Source organism: Urocitellus parryii, chromosome 4 (genome assembly GCF_045843805.1).
Source record: "Urocitellus parryii isolate mUroPar1 chromosome 4, mUroPar1.hap1, whole genome shotgun sequence".
NCBI lineage: Eukaryota > Metazoa > Chordata > Mammalia > Rodentia > Sciuridae > Urocitellus > Urocitellus parryii.
Genome location: NC_135534.1, coordinates 41488938 through 41514652, shown reverse-complemented (window position 1 = coordinate 41514652; position 25715 = coordinate 41488938). Strand labels below are relative to the sequence as shown.

The window sequence follows — 25715 nt, the reverse complement described above, 5'->3', positions numbered from 1 at the left end:
CAAGTTTGAGAATAGTGTTTTAATGAATTTTAGTGATTCATTTTCTTAACTTTTGTACTGTCCACATACAGTTTTATTTTTATAACAAATTTCTTGTGAAATAGACCCTTTTTTAAAACCTTGATTTTTTTTTAAAGAAAGCATTTTATCACTGCTTAAATTAGAAACCAAGACTATCTGTCAAAAATGAAAAATCTCCATGAACACATATCCATTGATATTTCTAGCCTTTTGATTGCTGAGTCCATTTCCACCCTGGTGAAGGAAAGAGATTATTAAAAAAAAAAAGTTTCTCCTTGTCTCTGATTATCCTCAGAGGATTAGGAATTAAAATTTCATAAGCAGGTGACATATGCCTTTTAGTACATATTTTATCCCTGTTTCCTCCTCTGTGTTAACTATGCTGACTAAAAATGTGTTATTGATATGAACATAATTTGCTTAGTACTTTCAATTTGTTTCAGATAGAAAATTTAATTGTTGGTAATTCTGCAGTTCTTACTCAAAACAAAACAAAACAAAAACCTCAGTTATTGAAATTGTTTTCAAATGATCTTATGGTTGTTGTTGCTACTCTTTTGATTATTTTTCTTTTGAGTGCATGGGTTAAATAGTAATTGCCCATAGTGAAATTCTTAACACATACTAGGAGAATGAACAACTCACCATGGCTTTGTTACAATCATTATATATATATATATATATATATATATATATATATATATATATATATATTATCTGAAATATGAATTGATGAATCTCAGACCTAATGTCTTAAGTTCTGGGAGGACAGAAGTAACATTCTTCTGTTTATTCAATCAGTTGGTGTTTTCCCAGGCTTTAAGTATCAAGACAGTTGGCAACACAAATCTGCATAAGCTTGTGGGCAGGTATTACAGAAATATGTCTTGGAAGCCACAAAAATGTGTATTTGACTTGTCTCAAATTTGATGACATGAGAGTGTGTATATAATCTATCTGTGATCTTTAAAGTGGTCCCCAGATGACCAGCATCAGCATCATCTGGGAAATTGTTAGACATGCAGATTCTTGAGTCTCCTCCAAGACCAACTGAATCAGAAACTCCAAGGTTAGGGCCCAGCCACCTGTGTTTTCACAAGTCCTTAGGGTGATTCTGATAAGTGCTGAAGTTTGAAAACCACTACTTTTAGAACCAAAAAAACTACACAGCAGGAGATTCATTGTACTGTGACACAATAAGAAATCACTTGCATGTCTGATCCTGAAACAATATTACTTTCAAGGTACTGAAAATGATCAGTTTTAAGGATTTTTTTTTTTATAAATTGTTGTCAGGAAATGTTTAAGATAAAATGTTACATGGAAAAATAGACATTTAAAATATCTTTATATATAAAGTAGCTTTTGTAGAAATAGCATTACAATTAAGATTTGAACAAGAGTATTTGAACACAGATTTAATTGTTGATCAAATAGAAATTATGAGTGAAAAAGCTTTTGTTCTGCATTTATTTCTAATGATATTAAAAATATGAACTAAGAGGAGTCAGTAATCTGAGAGAATCACAAATTTGAGAACAAAAGGTCCTCTGAAAGTTGTCAGATTAATTAGTTGGTTGCTCATTTTAATGGTGCTATTATTGTGAACCTTCCCATTTTCTAGAAAAGTGTAGGAAGGTTTGTTAGAGCTTTGATTTTAGTAGGCCAGTATTTAAGGAGGATTTTGAGTTTTCTTGTGAAACTAAGCACATTTTTCTTTGGATGAAGCTCTTACCTTTCCTTTACTGGTTCATCTCTGCACTTTGAAAACTCTCTGTGCTGTTGAAGATTAGCACTCTGAAGCCTGCAAACATAGATCACTGTCTGGATAATGTGTTTCTCTTTGCAGACCTCATCAGAGAGTCCCATATTCACCTTTCTCCCTATTAATCACTAAAGCTTTAAATGTTTGTCGACCTATGCCCATAAGGATCAGTATTTAGTGGCACAAAAACAACCTAATATAATAATGCAGGGAATGGAAGTGAATGACTCTACTGAACGGAACTTCCATGGGATAAATTCTTCATACTTCTCTAAGTTGCTCTCACATTACCATAGCAGGACTTTCCGGCAAAAGAGCTGTCAGTGGGTTAATGTGTTGGGAGGTAGCTACGTTTTTGTGTCACTTGATTGTCTAATTAATGTGATGAATATTTTTCTATGTAAAAACAACTTAGCATTATCCTAATATTATACTTCAAGTATTTCTCAGAAAAATAACAATTTCAAAAGATATTCAAGACATTATTTGTAAAGATTAGTTGATATGGTAAAGAGTTTCAATGGGCCTCTGAATGACGTTTATTACTAACTATCTTAGTCTTTCTGACATATCTCAGTATAACCTCTTATTCCAGGCAGGGGGATACTTTTAACATTCCCATATTACAGTTAAGAAAGATGAGGCAGAAAATTAAGTAACGTCCCAAAATTATAAGCTAATGAGTGCCTGAATTGGGGTTCAAGTCCTGACAGCTTAGCTCTGAGTGTATGTTCTTTACCACTAAATAATACTGATTTCTTTGCCTAAATTTTCTGGGAAGGTTCAGTATACTAATGTGATTTGTAAGCTCCTGGAGAGAATGGTATTGTGTAGCATTTTCCCAAGGTATTTAATGACAGAAATTGTTCCTTCCTATATATCTTTTTTTCCAGAACATTATTCTGGAATAGGTGGTCATGAAAATAGCAAACTTTAAAAATAATTTGTAACAGTATTATATTGAAATTAAAGTTTTCTATGTCCTGCTTGGTACAGTTAGAATCCATGTATTTTAAGATACTAATCAGGAATATTGAATTTGAACTCCTTTTTTTGACTTCATGTTCCATTTGGAAGTTCCATTACATGGAAGATGACTAAAATTTAATAAGAGTCATATATCACACATTTTACCAGGTACTTTATATACATTATCTGACAAAATCCTTTCTACATACATCTGGCAAATTGCTTTTGTTACAGATTTAAAAAATTGAGTCTTAAAGAGTCTAAGAACTTAAGTAAGTGGTATGATGAGTAAAATTCAAGTTTGATTTCCAAACCTGCCTGTATCACATTCCACTCCAAGCTTCATCTTGTGGCAAATCCATTAAATGCAAGTATTTTATTCACAAATTTGGTCTTCTAAAAAGGACATGTTATGATATATTTAAGACTCAACTATGTTAAGTATTTCTTATACCATTTTTTTCTTTAGAGTATTCAGAATAAAAACAGCATTGCAATTGCATAATCAATAATACCTTCCATAAAATGCATATAATATATTTACCTGTATTATAATAGTGACAATATTTATGAGTTATGTACTATATGTGTCAGGATCCATTCAAGTTGCTTCATTTTGTCTATTTCATTTGACTTTCAAAACTAGAGCTTTTGTAACTTAAGATATATTGCTTTCTGTTCTGATATCTTTTAAATAGGAATCAGAAGATAATTTTCCCTTATTGTCAGTATAGTGTTGTTGATACTTCTTTTACCAATTGTAAATATTTTTAAAGTATATAAGTATTATCTCAAACATTTTCATAGCATACCTCTACATTTGGTGTAGATTCTATACTTAAACCATGTGAGATTCTATACTTACACTTTCTTAGCTTAACAAATGTGACTACTTGAAGGGCCTAAAGAAAATACAATAAATAATTTAAATGGAAATCAGCAAAGGGATATGCAGTGCTGTGGAGTTAACTTCTTTGCACTACTTTTAAATGAAATCATCACAGATCAACAGAAAGTTCATACACATTGTTGTTGACTCTGTATATATATATATTTTTTTACCTTACCATAAAATTCCTTCAGGATTATGCCTGTGTGGTAAAAATACACTTACTCTATCACAGCAAGTAAGAAAGGCATCAGAGCTCTGTTGCCATAGCAACTGAACCTTACAGGTCTTCTGGGACTGGCTCTAAGGAAAGGTCCAGTGTTAGTGATATTCTGTTTTCTTCTGCTCTTATGACACATATTGATTTACTGCAGGTAAAAAGTAGCCTGTTTCAAATTGTTGATGAATAATAGGCTGTTGTATAAAAATGCAAAGGAGTTTCAAACAAATAGCAAGGAGATTAAAGCCTCCATTTATCTTAGTGAAAACATTACAGAAGCAGCCATTACTTAGAAGCTGAAAGTTAAAAATTTGTTTTTAAAAATATATATACAAATTATTCATCTAATTTGAAAATTTATGAGAGCATCATTATGGCTTAAAACTATGTATTTGTGTCTAAGAAAATAATGTGACTAAGGGGCTGGGGTTGTGGCTCAGCAGTAGAGCGCTCGCCTCTCACGTGTGAGACCTGGGTTCAATCCTCAGCACCACAAAAAAAAATAAATAAACAAAATAAAGATTAAAAAAAGGAAAATAATGTGACTGTGTTTGCTTCTTGTATACTTAAGATCTCAGATAACATTTATAGTGTTCTGATCCACGGTGAGAGAAGCATGGCCTTCACCAACACGTGAGTGTTTCCAGACTGGGTCCCTAGTCTGAACTAGTTCAGAAAAAGGAATCAATAGTATGTAAACTAGATTTAAATGCTTTTTAAAAACTCTTCTTTGAAAGATGTTTTTGCTTCATCAAAGAAACTTTCATTTGTCATTTATTCATGTTTGCTGAGGCTGGGCTAATGACATGGATGTAACTTACAAAAACAACTCACTAAGGACTTTGCAAATATTGATAAATCCTCTTAACCCCTTCTCTCTGAGAAAGGCCAGCATTATAGAGAAATGCAAACTAAACACACAATGACTAGCCCCTGCTGTATGGAATTCAGGTCATGGAGTGATATTTTTAGGAGAGTTATCCTTTGTAGTTGAAAACCTTCAACTGTAGAAAAATTTAAACCAAAAGGCTATCCAAGATTACAGCCTGCACTGTATTTACTTGATGTCACTTTGAAAAGCAAAAAAAAAAAAAAAAGAAAGAAAAGAAAATGAAATTTTGTATTATTAGAAGAATGAAAGAAAAGCTAATTTATCTAGGCAGGTCTCTATATGCTTAAGGTTGATAATAATTCATTTATTTTCCTTCCATTGGCTTCAGATACATTTCTGTAAATATTACATTTATAAATGTCTCATTTATAAGTAAAGGAGAGCTCAAAGGCAAAAATATTCTTCCCTGAAAATTTGCCCATCTTGGCCATGTAACAATAAGTAGACTTTTAAATTTGTTGCTATCTTCATGGAGACTAATAAGTTGTCTTCCTCATCTCTGTTTCCACTAGCTAGGTCTACCATGACTCTAAGTTGTGTCTCAGTCTGGCTGGGCACAATTCAGGAGCCACTTGACAAAAGAAACGAACTTTATTTTTAGAGCACACACACCACACCACACAGCTCCTCAGGAAAAACCCTCAGAGCCCAACTGCCACCACAAGCTTCCCACAAGCCTCTCAACCTCCCCCACTCCTCCTGCTCTTAAGGCCAATTGGCTGGGTCACGTGGGCAGAGCCAAAAAAAGTCCCCCAATGAGCAGCTCTGTGGTCTGAAAGGGCGGGGAAACAGCCCAATGATCATCACCGCAGAGGAGCCAATCAGTTGGCAGCTAGAAGTTTGCTGGGGCCACTGTGAGCCAATCATCAGCTGGCAGCTGGAAGTTTGCTGGCAGCTGGAAGTTTGCTGGGGCCCCTTCGGCTGTGGCTCTCAACAAAGTTGTGCAATGCCCAGGTAACTATACTTCATCTTAAATGGGCATTTTTCTTTTAGTAGCTACAAATCAAAACTATTTAAACTTGACAAAACATTGGAAAATGAAATGACTTCACTGAGAAAATGCACAGTTGCTGTGGTCTGCATTCCTAAATTCTCCCATTAATACAAACTTTTTACATCCATGTGTATGTTTACACAATGATGTGTGTCTTTGTGTATCTTTATATCTGCAAATATACATATATATGTGAGTGTAGTCAAAATGAATTAGAGAGTTATTTCAATAATTTGGCATTTTAAGTGATTTAAAGTAGATGTCAGATTGATTTTTCAGTGTTTGAAATTTAAATGTCTCTCTCTCTCTCTCTCTCTCTCTCTATATATATATATATATATATATATATATGATAAAGTTTTTAGCTAAAGTAAAAAACACATATAGATATATTTAATTCCACAAAATATATCATATATATGCATATATTGCAGGGACTATATTTATATATATACAAATATAAAAAATACTAAAAATATTTATGTATAATTTAGCCCTCACTGCAGGCTGTGTATCAGTGCTTGTCTAAGTGCTGTTCTTGGATTCTTTTATTTATACCTCACAACTCTTCAACATGGACACTATTACTGGCACTATTATTATACTCATGTTAAGAATGAAGAAACTGGGCTGGGGTTGTGGCTCAGAGGTAAAGAGGTTGCCTTTCACGTGTGAGGCACTGGTTTCGATCATCAGCACCACATAAAAATAAATGAACAAAATAAAGATATTGTGTCCATCTATAACTAAAAAAAATTTAAAAAAGAATGAAGAAACTAATTGTTAGAGATTAATTACTTTTCAAAATCACACAACTTGTAAGTGTTGAAGGCTTTATCTAAATGGAATATATGTGATTTAAGAGATGCATTTAAAAAATGTTTTTATTAGTACATTATGATTATTTTTGACCACATTTCAGAGTATATGGTTTTTTGGCATAACAGTTTATGAGTATTACTGCTCCATCTTTTAACCTTCATTAGTAATTGACCATCATTTGATGTGTAGCTCCTGTTTTGCTTAGTTGCCTCTGTGCTTGGGAAATACATGGGATTTAATAGCCAATTTCCATTAGAGATTCAGAATAGAGTATCCAGAAAATAAAGAGTCTTGCAAAACAGCAACAACAACCAAGAAAAAAACCGTAAAAAAAATCAATAAGAATGTTTTTCACATATTTAAGAAATCTGATTTTCTTTTCATCTGTTGACCATATTTGAAAAATCATAGAGGAGCAAAAATTTATCCTAGGAATAAAAAAACCCTAAAGAATATGTTCAATTTGCTGCAATTATCAATTTCCATTTACAATTGCCTTTTGCTCTAAAAAGATTAAATCATCTTAATTTAACTATACATATGGAAGAAATTTTTTGAGGAAAGCAGGTGAATTTGCCTTCTGTACCTTTTCATGCTTTTATTAAAGGGTCTAAATTAAAATTATAAGTTGTTTTCTATAACAGCTAGTGTTATTGAATGCACATTCCCTCAGACTGGCTTCCTAATAATTTTTAAAGAAAATATTTTCTTTATTGTTTTAAATCTTGTTACCTGATAACAGTGATGATATCTTATTTTATATGGTATTTAAAGGGTGTTCACTTATATATTTAGTTTCACTTCAGCTCTTTGAGAAAAATCAACATGAGTATTAATTTAAGTATCTTGCTGATAAGGGAGCTGCAGCTAATAGAGATCTTCTAGTAATTTTCCTGAGGTAATCCAGTTAGTAAGTGGTTAATCCAGACTAAATGCTATTTCAAAATTTTTGTATCTGAGTTTCATATATTTTAAAGTGCACATAATAAAATTACCCTTTGAAGTTTTCCTTAAACTTAGCATAGACAAAAATACTTTGTGGTTCACTATGCCTTAAATTTAAAGGTATTTGCTTTAAACTATAAAATAGACATCATGTAATAATGTGAAATTAGAAAAGTTTACAAGAATTTTCTTTCTTTTGTAGCCTTCCTAACAAGAATATTTGTTTGTTTATAGATTCTATGCTGATATAAATGTGAATGATTTTTTTTTGCAAAAGGAAATGAAATAATTATGCATAATGTGCTGTGTTCTTAAATTATTGATGAGTCTTCTAGCAGCGAAACGATAAACCTGTGAAATATCTGTCATTATAAATTGTGTATAGTTCTCTCATGGGCTCAAGTTGCATAAACAGGATGCAACCAGATTCCTTGAGAATATACTTTGCAAATGTGGCCATTTTGAGTTTGTATTGAACATAGTGGAGCTATGTGGTATAAATGCTGCCACTGTGACATTGACAATACTAAATTAGGACTCCTTTATTTAATGCTATCTTTTCATAAAATTACTAAGATTCTGCATGATTTGATCATTTTAGACCATGCCTTTCATTTCCCTTAATACTTGAATTTTTGAATTTCAGCTCCTCAGTGAAATTTGTATTGGGCTTGGATCCAGTAGATACCTATTCACCCAAAGTACCTGGCCTTTCATTGCAGTTCACTGGAATGCTGTATTCCATTTTTACTAGTACTAATTTTAAGGATGAATATGTTTATAATTTCATTAATAATTAATATCCCCTTGGTATTAATTTAAACTTGGTCATATGTTGTATTGAAATTTATAGTCTCCCATTTCCTGCCATCTTGTTAGAAGCATATTGAGATCTTGAGGAATTCTTTATGTAGATTGTGGGAGGAACAAAATGTGATAATTTGGATTGAATCTTAGGCCATCTCATTCAATTTTCTTCAAATGAACTTCCTGATGTTACTGGAAAACAAAACTAAAAAACCTCAAAAAGCTATTAAGCAGTATTTTTCCACTTTTTCTAGTAGAACACTCACAAAAAATCACAGTCAGAGCATTACTTGTCTCCTAATTGCAGTTTTATTTTACACTGTAGCAACTCATTCCAGCTTCTAGTCCTCTGGCACCACATTCACATCTTCTCCTTCCAATACTGTTGCCAAACATTGAAAGATGCCTTTTATTCAGCCCAGTGTTGTTCAATTTAGTTTGTGTTATAAACAAAATTTAGGTAACTATTACTCCATTAAATATTGTGTTAGAGACATCACCTGTGAAGGGCTTCCCTTTGGGTTGTTTTTAAGCCAACCCACCAATGATTTCTTTCCTTTCCCAGTGACTCACACCTTGGATAACAGTCTCTTTCACTCTGAACATTATCACTTGTCATAATTTTTCTGTATTTACAGAATATCATAGAATATGGGTTACAGAGATAGTTGGGTAGTCTTTCTGAGACCTCATAAAGCAGATAAAAGGAAAAACTTATTGCAAATTATGCATCAAGCATGAGGTCTCCAAGGATCCCAATCCCAAATGCAACACCCATGCAAAGAGCAGCATATTAATTCGTCATCATCTACCAATGTATTAGTCATGATATTATTACCTAATCTGGGCCTGTTATTTGTTAGTCATAGACTTCCTGGGTTATTAGAAAATTATAGAAACTTACAAGGTACACATTTTTGCTCATATCACATTGCCTGCCCACTTAGAAGGACTAAATCTTAGGTGGGCTTTAGCTTTGCACAAGGAAAATGTTAGACCACAGTGTGCATGTCGCAGGACGCTCACCGTGTTTATGAAACACCTTTGAATTTCTTACCATTTCACTAAAAATCTACAGCTAACATAACGAGTACCAGCGGTATTTTTTAATTAAGTGTATGTGTTCTCAAGAGATTAGTCACCTTAGAGTTTCTGTTTATCTTCTGCATTTCTTCAACATTTTGTAACAACAACAAAATTCTTCAAGGAGTACTACAGATAAACCTGAATTTCAATCAACATCTTGGTAACAAAGATTGAGGAGACCCTTCCCTCATGCCTACCATCCATAGATTTGATGGATAACATATTTACCTACATCCACTAAAGGAAAGATGAAGATGAAATATCATGAGAATAAAAGGGAAGATGGCCTTGATTAAATACCTAAACAAGGTCTGGGGCTATAGCTCAGTGGTAGAGTGCCTGCCTCACACATGTGAGGCACTAGGTTCAATCCTCAGAACCACATAAAAATAAATATACTATGTCTATCTACAACTAAAAAATAAATAAATAAATAAATAAATAAAATACATGAACAAAAATCACAGCCATGATCATATCTAATCATGGGAAAGGAAACAAATCTTTCCCAAAGATGACTTTATTTTGTTACCCTAATGCTTAGTCAGGGAATCTGGGATATGTACTTTGAATTCTTACTGAAAGTTCCTTAACAAATCAACTTTCAGATAAATTGGTGTTCTCCTTGTAACCACTGAGCAATCAGGATGCTGCATCATTACATTTTTAATGAAAACAGAAGGAAATGGTAGAGTAGAAAGTGTTCTCCTTTCCCACACAACTTACTGAAGGCAAATATAATGGTAGCCTTTTGTGAAGAAAAGCAAGAGGCTAATGTTAGTGAATAGAGTGAGTACCACAGGAGTCAGAACAAGATGGCAGGATTTTGCACCAAAGCAGGAAGCTTCACACTGAAAGACTTCATTTACTTAAAAAATTTCCCTAGACTTTATTATACATTCTCTGGACTCTGGTACAGTTCATCTGTGCAACTGAGACACAGACTTGTTGACTGTTTCCCAGACAAAATTATTTTCGTACTTACATATTTTGTATTGGAAAAGGAGAAAAAGTTTCCAAAAAGTGATAGTTTTAATGTTTGTGTTTCTAAATGATAACAGTCAACACAGTCTTTAATTCTCAAATTATATGTATATGCAATAACTTTCCTACTATAAGATACTGAAAGATATATAGATTTAGTCATTTGATTGAAGATAGTTTTCTTAATCTTGTCACAAAAGAACCCAGTTTGTATTTTTAGGTGATTTCAAGTGCCTTTCTTAATGAAGATGGAGAGCATTTTATGAACTTCGTATCTTCTTGTTTTAGTAGGGTCTTCATGGTTGTGCCTATGTCTCCACAGCCAAAGCAAAGCAGACATTTAAGGTAATTACTTAGATAATTAAGGGGAAACCTCTCCTCTTTGCTTTCACTGTGAAGCGTTGGTCTCCAATCAAATGATGGGAGTTGAGCACTCCAAGTAATAATTTACTCCTTTTCTTTTTTTGTTTCTTTCAGTGAGGTACTAAGAATTGTTTCCCTTGTTTTCCATATATTTGTAAAAATTGTAATCTGGGTTTGATCGTAGGTAAGTAGAAAGCAGTAACCTAGTTGTTTTTGAACTTTTTCTTAGTATAATTCTCATGCTTCAGTGCATGCCTTCATAGCTCTTAACATTAAAATTGTTTTAAAATATAAACCTGGATTTAGCTTCCATATGCAGTATTATCTTTGTCTTTTCTTTCAAATACTTTAAAATAATACATTTATGGAATAAAAATTAAGTACCATTTAATTATAGAAAATTTCCATTCTACTACTATTGCATAGATTGCTCTTTGTTGTTTAACACATATGGAAGCTCATGGTCCCTTGCCAGATTTCTGCTCCTGACACCATACCTAACCTCTAGTGGTGTTCTAATTAACATGTGTGATTTATTACTTCAGTGTGATAAAGCTTAAAGCGAAGAGGACTTAGATAGGACTTGATTTTTTTTTAAAGAGAGAGAGAGAGAGAGAGAGAAAGAGAATTTTTTAATATTTATTTTTTAGTTATCAGCGGACACAACATCTTTGTTTGTATGTGGTGCTGAGGATCGAACCCGGGCCGAGTGCTATGGCTTGAGCCACATCCCCAGCCCCAGGACTTGATTTTGAGGTCATGAGTTTACCCGTGCACATAAGAGGATGGATTCATTTTTAGGTTTTAATAATTATGATCCAGAAAGAACAACTTACTTGAGAAAGTCTTGTATATGACATACGCATATATAAGATGAATTTTAGAGAAACTCCAAGTTGTAAATTTTGTTCTTACATGATGAATGTATCATGGAATTTTATTATTACAATTAGTTTAGATTTCTGAGAAAGTACAGTTAAACACATTATTTATCTATCATATGTATATCTATCATATTGCCTTTATTTGTTCACTATCTACATGAGTGGGTGCCACGTGAAAGAGCTATTAGCAATCTTGAGGATGCAGTTGCTCTATAGGTCAGATACTAATTATTATGAAAATTCAATATGGTTAAATTGGTTATCCCAGTTAATAGTTGGCTAACAGAGGAACAAGATGAGTTCTTGAAAAGTCACTTTGAAAATTTCTTCAATGAACCTGAAAATACATGATAGATACTAGGAGTGCATGAGGGAGGTGGGTGGCAGAAACACCAGAAAAAAAAAAAAAAAAAAAAAAAACTTTCCTTGGACCTGTAGAAAGATGGTCCCTAAAGACTTGGGAAGAAAATTGCTATTGAATGAACTTATCTGTGTAGCTACTTTGTGACTACCTCCACCCACATTCATCACCATAGTTGATTGAACCACTTTGTTGGGCTGGTGCTAACTTTCCCTTTTCACTACTCAGGTGTCACTTTGTTAAAGCAGATACTGCCCAACAGATTTTCTTTGTTCCAAAAATATTAATATTTGTGTTCTTTTCACTAGTTAAAATTTTTTAAAAATATTCAGAGGTATATTTTTAAAGATTTCTTAATTTGTTTTAATTAGTATAACTATACATGACAGTAGAACACATTTATGACTTTGATATATCATACATAGATGGGATATAATTTCATTTTTCTGAGTGTACATATTGCAGAATCCTGTTGGTCATGTAGTCACATATTACATACACATATTACATAATAAAATGTCTGTTTCATTCTACTCTCTTTCCTATCTCCACATCTCCTTGCCTACCCTCCCATTACTTCCCTTTACCTAATCTAAGGTAACACTATTCTTCCCTAGTGCCACCCACCTTATCCAGAATTAGCATCTGCATATCAGAGAAAACATTTGGCCTTTGGTTTTGTGGAATTGGCTTATTTTGCTTAGCATGATATTTTCCAACTCCAACCCTTTACTGGAAAGTGTCATAATTTCACTCTTCTTTAAAGCTGAGTAATATTCCATTGAGTATATATAGCACATTTTCTTTAACCATTCATCTATTGAGGGACACTTAGGTTGGTTCCATAGTCTAGCTTTTGTGAGTTGAGCTACTATAAGCATTGATGTGGCAGTGTCAATATAGTATGCTGATTTTAAGTCCTTTGGGTATAAACCAAGGAGTGGGATAGCTGGATCAAATAGTGGTTCCATTCTCAGTCTTCTGAGGAATCTCCATACTGCTTTCCAGAGTGGTTGCACCAATTTGCAGTCCCACCAGCAATGTACTAGTGTACCTTTTTCACCACATCCTCGCCAACGTTTATTGATAAGTGTCTTTTAAAGGGGCATTTTTACTGAATTGAGAGATAAGAAGTGGTTATCTGAAAACTCTAGAAATGATTCTTCTAATTTTAGGGTGAGTCTAAAAATCACAGTCATGGATGTTACATGAGAGGCTGTGAGGGAGCTGGCATGTTAGTTCTTCAGGGGCAGTTCACGTCCTCCTGTGAAAAGACTAAACACTGTACAGAGTTCTCTTCCATGCTTTTCTCTTCCTTACCTCTCCCACCAGAGAAGATGGGGAAGAAGAGAGGGTGTTTTGCCAAGTCAGAGGGTGGCATTCCCTTCAGGATGACTTGGATTTCTTTCAGTGGAAATAGAGTTGTAAGGTGATAGAACAGGTATTGTTTTAATTGAAATTAAATGCACTAAAATCAAGAGAAAGTCTTGCTTCTTGTATTTCTCATAGACCCTGGAATGTCCAAAGAATGAGTTCAGAGCTATGTCAGTTGTCACTTTTCTTGTCCTATAGCAATCACAAGGTCCTTCAGTGGATGCAAGTCCTTCCAGGGTCACCTCTCCTTCTATCCTGGAACTCAGGAAGTTCTGGGAGAATACTAAGAGCTTCTTAGACCATGGAACAGAGGTAAAACAGGGTTTTGAGGGCCCCGTCACACCTTTGAGTTGAGGGTTGAAATAACTGAAGGTCCACAGTGCTACACAGGCCAACCTCCTTCTAGAGGCTGCAGAGTGCTGCTTGCGGTCCTAATCCTCTTGCATTACTCCCTGGAGGAAGCTCAGTTCTCTGGCTTTTTCAACTCTTGTTGGAATGCTTGCCAAGTCTTCATTTCTGAATCTCATAATGCACATCTGTGCCCAGTTTTCAGTTTTCCCTGCCTCGTTTCAAGCCCCTTTCCATGGAGGGCACTTACACTCTCCTTGTCTTTGCTTCTCAGCTCTAATGCCACACCTCAGCCTTCATCCCTCCTGCTTCGACCACATTCAACCTGGCCACATCTGTGTAGGACTAAAATTGACCACTCCTCTTGGAGCTGGTTTGTGATAGAATGTCATTCTCTCTGAAGCAAGATTACCTTTCTACCTGCTTTCGTTTGCATTGCTGAGATCAGTTCCTTTCACTTGGCCATCATTTCAAAATGACGCTTCTTGTTCCTGCTCCCATGGCAAATTATTTAAAACATTGAAAACATTTATTTTAACCATTTGGATTCCAGCCGTTTCCATATAACCAGAGGCTAGTGAGTTCATGTACTAAAAATGCTTTCACTCATTATGTGCTGCCTGGGTATTCTTAGTTTAACACAGTAAAATTCCTTTTTCATTTTATGTGAGATTTTACACTTAGTCACCTCCAAACCTATGTACTCTGCCACAGGCATTTCTCCAAAACAAATCAATACCTTCTCAAATATATGTGTTAGAGTCACATTATCTTCAACCATGTTCTGATTGTTTTTAAAATTAAGGAAATTCAAAAAAGACATCTTTTGATTAAAATATATTTAGTGTGTTGTTTTAAACAGGGCACTTTTACCATATTTTATTTATTTGCTTGTTTATTGCATACTAGGGATTAAACTTAAGGATATTCTGTCACTGAGAAACATCCCCAGCTGTTTTTTTAAAAAATGCATTTATTTATTTATTTATTTATTTATTTATTTATTTATTTATTTTTGAGACAGAGTCTTGTTAAATTGCTGGCCTTAAACTTGCAATCCTTTGGCCTCAACGTCCTAAATTCCTGGGATGACTGGCATGCACTACCACACCTACCATATTTTAAAAGAACAATTCCTAGATACCTTTTTTTTTTTTTTTAAGCATTTGAAGATTTAGCTAAGAGTTAAACTGCTTGGACTAGTACTTAAAATGGTACCTGGTATACTGCCTTTAAGAATAACTGTCTTGTTGAGGGAGACATCAACTTAATGTGACCACCACAGAAGTATATTTCATTAATCTTTCGTGAGATGTATTTCTTGGGTTGTATTTAGGGTTGGAATTTCCAGGAGAGGCTTTCCTATTATAAGGTTTTTCTATTAATCTGGACTTTAAGTGTCAAGGAAAGTCATTAGAAAAAAGTAAAGACCAGATGAGACTCTAAGAAGCAGACGTTAGTAAGCAGAGAAGTGTTCCAATCAGAATCAGAAAGTTACCAGCATCCACAAAGGCCTACAAACACCAGTGAAGTGGTGATGGGGTAACAGAGATAGAAGAAGACATTTCCAAAACTGCCCAAAGCACAGCCTAGCACAGAGGATCCTGTGGGGCTTGGGCCATGAGAGGCTGCTGTGGAATGTGAGAGAGGGAGGCCCAGCAGACACACACAGCCTGTTCATGAAGGTCTTCCTGTGTTACGAGAATGTGGACTTTCTTCTGAGGACAAAAAAAAAAGAGATTCTAAAAAATTTCTTAGAATGGGAAAGATGTGAGTAAATCTGAGTGATTTTCAATTATTTGGTTTGTGCAGAGAATGAATCAAAAGGGTATAAAATTGGAGGAATACCATCCAACGACATTGGACTTAGGTGTGGGACTCAGCCTGGAGGGCTACTTGATAAATTTCTAGACATATATATTATGACCTATTGAGTAATGCTTTCTATGTTGATGTATAGTTATTTAAAATTGAAATAGTAAGTTCATCTTTGTTCCTTAAACAGTAACTGAAAAGCAACATGTTGACTTTGGCTTGTTCTGCAGTATGCCTGGCACAGAGGAATTGGCTAGGTTTCAATAGGTCATAATTTCCATTTGTTAATAAGGGGTTTCTATGGTGAGAATTTTACATAGAATAAAAGTGTAGGCTACTCATAGAAAACTAAAAGAGAATAACGGGAAACAGTGTTTTTATATTTATAACTAGTGTTTTTTAAATCTCTGGGTAATATCAATTGACAAGAGTCAAATAAATTAATATAAAGGCACATACCTCTGTTCCTATCAACAACTTTTTCGAAATTTGTTACCCAAATCTCTCATTCTCCAGATGTTGCCCATATTCTCATTTCCAGGTTTGCCTGGTGATTTAGTACATGTTTCATTTAGCATAGCAGGGTTGTAAAAAATAGAGTACTCCACCCCCAGTAAGCTTTGCAGTAAGACCAAAGCATTTATAATAAAACTGATCCTTGGTCCAGAAATCCTCCCTAGAGTATTCTTTGGCCATTTGCAAATTTCTTTACATATATAACCAGAAAGCAGAGATTCCAGATGTGTGTCTGAGTTCAGAGCTTTGGGCACAAGATAACCCAATGTATTCTTCTACTATTAAGTCTGCAAATTAGCAGCAGCAGATATTAATCACTTACTATGTGCTCCTAACTATAGTGTCAAGGATAAAGTTGTGAACAAAACAGTCTCTTTTCATATTCTGGGAGTGGGGAGATGAGATAAACACATCGATCAAGCATCAGATAAAAAAAAAAAGTCCAGATAAAATTATTTTAAACTTTGAGGGAATATGGCTTCTGTTATAATTACTTAATTCTATTGTTTTAACTATAATAAGTAATATATTACCAAGGTTGCATTTAGGTAATGCTTTATTTATAAATACAGGGTATGGATCAGATTTTTCTTATGGATCATAGTTTGTCGATCCCTGACATAGATTATTAAATAAGTTCATTGTAAGTAATGATATGAAAGATGAGCTGTTTTCTATTACTAACAACACAATACCAGAGATAGGGTAAGAAAAGAGACTTATTTTCACTGATGACTCTGGAGGTTCAAAGTTGAGGGTCACATCTGGTGATGACTTTTTTGCTAATGAAGTTCCAAGGCAACACAAAGTATCACATGGAGACAGGGAAACCATGTGTGTGTCCTCTGGTCTCTCTCTTATAAAGCCACCAGTGTTTAATTTAGTGACTTGTCTAGTATTGATCACCTCCTCAAAACTCTCCCTCTGAGCATCACAGTCATATTAAGTTTCCACCCTCATAATACCTTATGACGGGGAACTGAATTCCATTATGAATTTCATTTGAGACAAACCATATTCAAACCATAGCAAGGAGAAAAATAGTTGGGGACAATTTTGATTGGCCTTGATTATAAAGCCAAAAACTTATATTTTAAACTTTAGACAACAATTGAAGATATTGAGCAATAGCATAATGAGATTGAAGTTTAAGGCAATTAAACTGGCAAAGGTTTGTAAATAGAATTATAGGTTAGTGTGGAAAGAAACTAAACACAAAACTGTCAATTAGGATGCTATTACAATTGATCATATGATATAATCACTAATTAAGATGGTAGCAAAGAGAGTTAAAATTGTATAAAAAATGAGAACATTCCTAACCTGAAAGTCCCAAATCTGAAATGCTCTGAAATTCAAGCTTTTTGAGCATTAGATTTTTGAATTTTCAAATTTTTAAACACATAGTTTCAATTGGTACAGACTTTGCAAATATTACAAAATCCAAAAAACTCTGAAATCTGAAATACTTATCATCCCTAGCATTTCAAAGAAGAGATACACACACTGTACAATTTTGAGGATAGATTTGATTGCATAGTAAGAAAATAGAAGAGGCAAAGTTGAAACTAGAATTTTGAAAATTATGATTTCTAATTAGACATTACTACTCCCCTAATGGAAAAAAAATAGTTAAGGAAAGAAAAATGAGTTTCTGAGGTCAAGTAATTCTGCTGCCAATTTGCAGCATAACCTCCATAAAGTTATTTAAAATATCTGTGACTCATCTATAATGTGAACTATAGGAGTCATATTTAGAGGAAGGATTATTCATTCACTCAGCAGATATTACTCAAATTCTTTTGTAGCTTCTGGGACCTAGATGGTCATAAGACATGATTCTAGCCTTTAAGAAGTAGGCTTTCTAGCAGAAATTGATTCATCCCAAGTAAGCAAATATACAAGGTACTGTGGTGTTCTGATAAATGTTAAGAGGAAATATTTGAAGAAATATTGAGTAATGGGGTGCAGGAGAGGTAACTTCAGGTAAAAAAAAAAACTGTAAAGGATGACCTCTTTCAGTAGGTGATATTTGAAAGAAAATTTAAATGCTGAGAAATGGTGTGTCTTAAGAAGTTCAGGAAAAGCAGTTTAGAGGTGACAAGAAGGTCAAGTTCAGAGCTTGGATTATTTGAGGAGAAATGCAGTAGATTATATTTGAGCAGTTCTGGGAAATGCAACCAATTTATGAATGCATGCCTACAATGTCCTGTGGGCAGAAATTATATAGATTTAAAAGGACACCTGCACTCCAGTGTCCTGCATTCCTTATTTAATCCTGTTGATAGACTTTTCTCAGTTTGCTCAGTAGGGGAGGATCTTAAAAGTGAGGATTTTAAACTCTGTGTGTGTGTGTGTGTGTGTGTGTGTGTGTGTGTGTGTGTGTGTGTTTGTTCTTTGAAATGCATTCTCAGAAAATTCCTTAACACGGGGAATAAGAAAAACTACTGGGGAGGCAGCTTCTGTTGAAGAGGAGAAATATATTTATTTATTTCTGTAAATGAGTAGGTTTGGAAACGGAAGGGAACAAGAAGTGTTCTGTTGAGAGGAATGACTTGCATATTTTAGTTTGGTCTGTTCATTCTTACATAAACTAGGGCAAAACAATGATCCCATTAAGTGTTATCTTCTTTTCACTTCAGTTTTTCCCTTTTGGATTAAAAAAGGAAAAGACTAGAATCAGAGAATACTTTGATTGTGGGGTGTGGGTTTAAATTCTTTCTCTTCACCCACAAGAATTTTTTGAAAAAATGGATTTTGGTTCTCCACGAATCCTTTCTCTGGCTCATTTTGTGCTTGTCCTCCAGCATGACAAGTGACTGGGAGACAGTAGAGAATGGATCAGAATCTGGGGACCGTGGTAGCCACTGCACCTGTGTCTGAGGTCCCTGCCTTGGCCTAGCCTTGGTGAACTTCTCTTTTCTCCACCCATTGTATGTTTTCTTGCTGGAGGGCCTGTGGAAAGAGCTCCTTTATTTGCAATGTGCCTTCCCTCTCGGCCCAGTGTCTAACATCTCATTTTAATTTTTATACCTGTCACTCCTAATGTCCTGTCTTCCAATAAACCTTCCTTCTCCCTTGAGTTGGGACACTGTTTGATTAGATTTGTGTGCTAAGGGATGCTCATCCCAAGCACCCTGCACTTCTTATTCAAGACATTCATGTTGCCATTTATCTTTGTTGCGTTTTCTTTCTTCACTGCTAAGGACATTAACTCATTAAGTCCCGAGTTTTCAATCCTGTGTTTATAATGAAATTGACACAGGTGCATTAAAATATGTTGGAAATTGTAATCTAGAGTTTATATATGTATTATTATTTAAATATTAATATCATTATATTATGATAATTGGAAATATTGAGAAATAGGACCAATTTTAAGCACACATAATCTATATTTTCTTATTATTATGTAATCATATTATATATTGTACAGTATTTAGATTTTTATAGATGTTCCACATCTGTAATAATATAGGACAACATGAGTTTAAGAGACAACTCATATAGGAATCGCTCACTATTCTCTCCCCAGTGCAATGTACTTTCCACTACATTGCCTGATACATGTACTGAGTTGCTTCATATGTATTTGTCAAGTGAATATTAATTGGAAATAATGTAGAATTTTTGAAATTTGAGGAACTCTGAGAACAAAGATGAAGAACAGTAGTTTCAGCAATTAGGGTTAGGATTGGCTGAAATACAAACAAATGAAGCAGCAGTGGCTTAGAGAGGATAACAGTTCTCTCTTCTGAATGTCCAGGGCTACCTTGATAACTCTGCTTCTTGGAGTCCTTGAGGACTGAGCTCTTCTGACATCGCTAGTAGTGACCCTCAGACACATCTTATCCAGGTGGCTCTGTGTCTCAGGCAGAAAAGATGGAAGGATGAGAAGCACATGTGTTCCTTCAGGACAGTTCCTGGAAGCTGTCCCTTGTATGCCCTGCATAGATCTTATTAACTGTGACTTAAGCATGTGGCTACATCTAGCTTCAGGGAAGACTTAAGAAGGTAGTTTTTATACTGGGCATCGATGTGCCCCGCTAAAATTTCTGCTGCTCTGGAAGAAGAAAAAAGACACTGGTAGCTAAGTCCTGATCACTCTGAATAGCAATCTGGAAGGTCACCACACATTAGTTGAACCTTGGACTTAAGACTTTATTTCTATAATTATTAATAAATTTAAAGAACAAAAGTTTCTGATATTAAAACAATATAGTTGTGTATGCGCATGCGTGTATGTGCATGTACATGCATGTGCATGTACCAGGGATTGATTTCAAGGCTTTTGGTTACTGAGCTACATCCCCAGCCCTTTTTATTTTATTCAGAGGCAGTGTCTTGCTAAATTTTTGAAGGCTTCACTGAGTTCCTGAGTTTGGTCTTAAACTTGACATCGCACTTCTTTCCTCTAGAGTCTCTGAGATTATAGACATGCACCACCAGACCTTGTTGAAACAATATATTGCGAAGTGCTTTTTAAGTTTTGTTGTTTGGGGAAATCCATACAGGAGACATACAAGTCAAGAATGATTCTAACAAGGAATAGTGTGTTTTTATGATGAAATGGATTAACTTGCAAGCTGCTTAATACTCTTATACTCAAGATTAGATTCAATCTATGTCTGTTCATCTATGTCTTGAACTTTCAAACAGTGTGGTGAATGAGTAAGTAGAGTTGAGAAATAAGAAATAGTCACAGCACCTTATATTTATTTAATGCCTCATTATTTTCAAAGCATTCTAAATTAGAACATTTGACTTTGTTATATCCCCCTAAAACTAGATAGATTTACAGATGAGAAGCAGAGAGATAAACAGATCAGACCAAAGACAAACAACTTATAAGTGATGGAGTTAAGACTGAACCATTTTTCATGTTATGTTAATCCAATTTCTTCCTCCTGTCTCAAAGACATGTCAATGCCCAGTGAGGGGATAAGCGTAGGTGTGGTTGAGAAACAGTGCATCTCCTACTTGCTTCTCTGGTAAAGGAGGCAATTTAGGCAGGGAGCATGTTATGGTATTTACAAAGATGACTCATATTCTTAATCATAGTTCTTAGATGAATTGCAAATGGAGTCTTGCTTAATTATTGCAGCAAAACCAGAAGTGCAGAGAGGCAGAGTATATTGTCTCTTGACAAACCAGGGACAGCTCCCATAAACTGAAGACATCCTGTGGCCTACATTCTAGTGTCACTAAGCAACCAAGAGCAGATTGCTTTGTGTTCTGAGTGGTTCACTGAGGTGGGGGCGTCTCCTAGAAGGTCCTTCAGAACAAGGCTCATGGAGAGCTGGATTAAATGAAACTCAAGAATGTTATGGCTGCTTTCACAGAATATTTCCTGGCACATGTCCCCGCCCCTGCTACTGCAGCAGGTCATGTATGAGTGTAGCTGCTACTCAGTCTGATTCAAAATTTTTCATTCACAGTTTTAATTAAATTTTCTAGCAAGTACCATCTATCATTTCTCTTTTGTAATTTTTCTCTCTCAGAGACATTTGGTGCTCATTACCTCCTGCATGGCTATAGTGCCTTTGTTTCTGTAGGAACAGATTAGTAACCCTTTAACAACTTGTAGATTTACACTGGGAACCTAATAGAAAGCAAATCTTAACAGTTGTTCTTTGTGCTTTGAGCTAAAGATATGTAAGTAACAAACCTTGATGTTTATTATTTAACTCAAGGCAATATAGTGTAAAAATATAATATCAGCTGGAATTATTTTTCTAATCATCTAACAAGGTAGTTATTCCTTCAGGTTAAACATATACCTTTGTCATGTGCTTGTAGAAATACTCATAGGTTAAATTCAGTATCTCAGAAAGCACGATAGAACTAATACATTTATTAATGTCAAGGATGAATGGGCTCACCAAAACAGACTTTAGGACAGATTAATATAATAATTGTCTTTTATACTAATGATTTGATCTTCTACATAGCCTACATATGTTATTGATTAATCAAACTAGGAATTAATTTATTTCTAATGAAAAAAATTTTGCTGGAAAATTTCTTTATAATATACGATGGGACCCTGATACTGTTTTTGTCACTTAGAGTAAGTTATACATCTGCTGGAAGAATGAATTACTTAATTGGAAAGGGATTTATAACATGTATGACATATTTGTCTTGATAATTAGTGAGGTCACCTAACCCATACTGCACATAGTAGTCTCTTAGTAAAGAATGATTATCATCATTGTTGTTATTGTCCTCACCCTCCTTATTTTTTTGAAACATGGTGTTTTAAATCAAAAATAAGTTAGGAGGAATCCTTAATTGCCAACCACTTGGGGAGCACTATTTGAGGACTCCACAAAGTTAACACACAGCTGGTCTGGGATTCTAGTCTCCACTATAAATAAGTCAACTTGGGAACATCTTATCGTTTCAGGGGTCCTTGATATCAACAGCAAAATAGAAATATTTGAACTGATGATGTCAATGTCCTTTAAGGCTCAGATAGTCCTCATCACCCACCAACCTACCCAGCCTGGCCATACCCAGTGTTGTCTGGCAAATCACTGACTTGAGAACCTAAGTTTTCTTATCAATAAAATGAATATAGAAATAACTGTTTCCCAAATACCTGTAAATAAAGAGCAAAAAAAATACATATTGTAGGGATTTCTTACCCTGTAAGCAGCAGCTGATCCCTGTAAAGAGTTCATTCAGCCCTTACCCACAAATTTGCTAAGTTCCTTCCCATCCTAGCCACTCACTGTGTGTGCTCCAAAGTCCGCACCTCACATCATTACTGAGGGAAAAGAAAAAAAAAAGGCAAAAACAACAACAACAAAATCCCCACAGCACTCAGAAAGCACATCCTTATAGTCTGTAGAGAAGAGAAAGTCAACTGTGCAAAGCATAGGTGCCTTGTCACCTCCTCGTTTTCTGTTCAGCCTGGGAGACTCTCCTTCTTCCCTTCTCTGGTTCACTGTGAGACATCCTCCCTTTGGAAACTTCTCTCCCTTACTCCTGACATATTCTCACTGTACCAGAGCTATGCTCAATCAGAAAGGGCCAGATGGCACTGAGTCACCAGCTGCTTAATATTCAAGAACAACAATATATGCAGAACAATGTATGTGCTGATTAAAGGACTTTGCTGGTGTCTTGGGAATCAAGCAATGCCCCAGTCACCTCTGCATCTGCGCTTTGACAGTTTGGATAGATTATAAGCTTCTCTGGGTTCTCCTTGTTAAGTATGTCTCCTCCTTTACTTCTGCTGTCACATTGACATTACTTGGCATTTTTTTTTGCTCTGGATTCTCTGCCATTTAAAGTACTGGGCAATGTGCCATCTTCACCCGAAGAGTGGTTGGAAATTCTTCCTAGTTCTGCTCATCAGGATAAGTCTACATGAAAGTGAAATATCTGAAAACCATTGACTACTTTTATGAGGAAAATTGGCATTAATTCTAAAACCTGTTAGTACATTCAGGAGTCATGTTCATGATAATACTGAATGAGTTATATAAACTGATCTAGAATTGATTCTGAACATAATGGACCACAATGATACAAAGCAGACCAGCTGGATGAGTCCTTCAAAGGACTTACTTTTCCATGGAAAGCGTTGGTTAAAAGCTAAAGCAAACCAAAACACAATGCCCACCATCTTGTGGTTATTTATTTCACAAGATACATTCTGCTTCTGAGACAGCCACCTCCAAATAACTTAAAATGTTTCTAATTATACCTTCATTCTGATAAAATAATAACAAAGCCTGCTTTTCATTTATGAAAACAGTTCTATATTTACAACAGTTGAGTTAAAAAAACTGTGGAAAAACACCCTTCATCTGAGCTGTTTTCATCCATATTATTTTAAAACGATTGGACCAATAGTAGAAATTATCAAAATTGTCTTGAAATGAGTTATTGAAATTAACCAATAAGACTAGCCATGTATCTCATTGCTTAACAGATTACCCTATGTTTATTCATCTACTTGTTAATTGATACATACGTATCATTCATACAGCAAAAAGTTATCACTTGTTCATTATGTAGAAGGAACAGTGTTTAGCAATAGTAATTTAGAATTAGTATTAATAATAAATTGCATGTCAAGCCTTATCTTACACATTTTACTGAGGTTCTAAAAAAATTAGTAATGAGGAAAAATTAATTACATCTACCACTAGCTTCTATGACTGTTGGCCTTGTGTGGCAATGCTATTCATGGAAATAAACAAAAATCAATTCCTACTTCTGTCATTGAATTCACAAAATCAATCACAAAGGGAGCAGACATAATGGATAAGGCATTGTCAATTTTGACAAATTGCAAAATTTTACATCCTTTGGTATGAAACATCACACTCATAACCTCCAGAATTGTTTGGTATTTGAGGTTTTATCTTTGAAAACTTATCCAAAAAATGAGACATGCCTGTAATCCCAGCAGTTTGGGATGCTGAGGCAAGACGATTGTAAGTTCAAAGCCAGCTTCTGCAACTTAGTAAGACCTTGTCTCAAAATAAAAACTAAAAAAAAAAAAGTTCTGGGGATGTGGCTCAGTGGTTGAGCACCCCTGAGTTCAATCTCCAGTACCCCCCATCCCCCCTCAAACACACACACACACACACACACACACACACACACACACACTACTCAAAATCTTATTCTCACAGTTGCTACTCTGGATTCTAAACAACATCTGCACATTAAAGCCAGCTGGAAAATATTAAGAAAATATTTCTATAAGAAAATCTGATTAAATTATTATGGAGCACACCTGATAATCCCAATTTTAACATGCATCCCAGTAATCAATTTTGTGATGAATTATTTTTCCTTACAAGCACAAAATAGGCTTCATTTGGTTTTCAACTGATGTAATATATTTGTTGAGCATTTTTTTTTAAGAAGCAGGGGATAGTACTGGGAATTAAATTCATTTGGGCTCTACAACTGGACTTCACCCTAAATTTCCTGCCTGGTCTTGAACTTAAGATCCTACTGCATCTGCCTCCAAAGTAGCTGGTATTACAAGCATGTGCTACCATGTCTGACTTGTTAAGAATTTCTCTATGTTTGATGAGATAGAATAGAAACTAGTAAGACAAAATTATTGATATCAAAAACCTAGTAGGCTTAGGACATTCTGAAATGAATGATATAAATCTCAATTTTATATTTCATTATAGTGTGAGACCCTGACAAATTTGTTCAACAATTCTGATCATTGGCAATTGAGCTACAAAGGGAAAAAGCAAATACCTCACCCCTAAGGTTGTTAAAAACAATGAATGAGAGAAAGTGTTCAATATGGAGTAACTAATATTATTATTATTGTATTGTGTTACCATAGTTATTCTAAATTTGATAAATTATACAGTTATATATAATACTTCAATTTATATGCATATACATATAGTTTTATCTGCATAATTATTGTGCTTACACATGTGTACACAGGTTATTTTCACACAGAAACAAATATTCAAGAGTAAACAATAGATTTATCTGAAAACAATAACAGCTTAATAGTTTTGAGCCAGGTAAAATACAGAGAGTATTAGTGAGAATTGATGAGGGGAAATATGTTTATTTCTTTTGTTCCAATAGAATTAAAAATACCACTAAATTTTTTAGTGATAAACTCAAGCATTTATGTGCTTCTGCCACCTACTGTTA

At 34.6% G+C, this 25715-nt stretch overlaps 1 protein-coding gene across 2 annotated transcripts in view; it reads left to right on the top strand.

Annotated features, from left to right (window-relative positions):
- The window catches only part of Gas2 (growth arrest specific 2), a 125210-nt gene that overhangs the window by 75447 nt on the left and 24048 nt on the right, over nucleotides 1–25715 (top strand). The window contains exon 8 of one of the 2 annotated variants that reach the window (XM_077798162.1): nucleotides 10686–10739. The exons of the other annotated variant lie outside the window; for it this stretch is intronic. Coding sequence (XP_077654288.1) covers nucleotides 10686–10739 — 54 coding nt within the window. The remainder of the gene's footprint in view (nucleotides 1–10685; nucleotides 10740–25715) is intronic. 2 annotated transcript variants of the gene reach the window in all.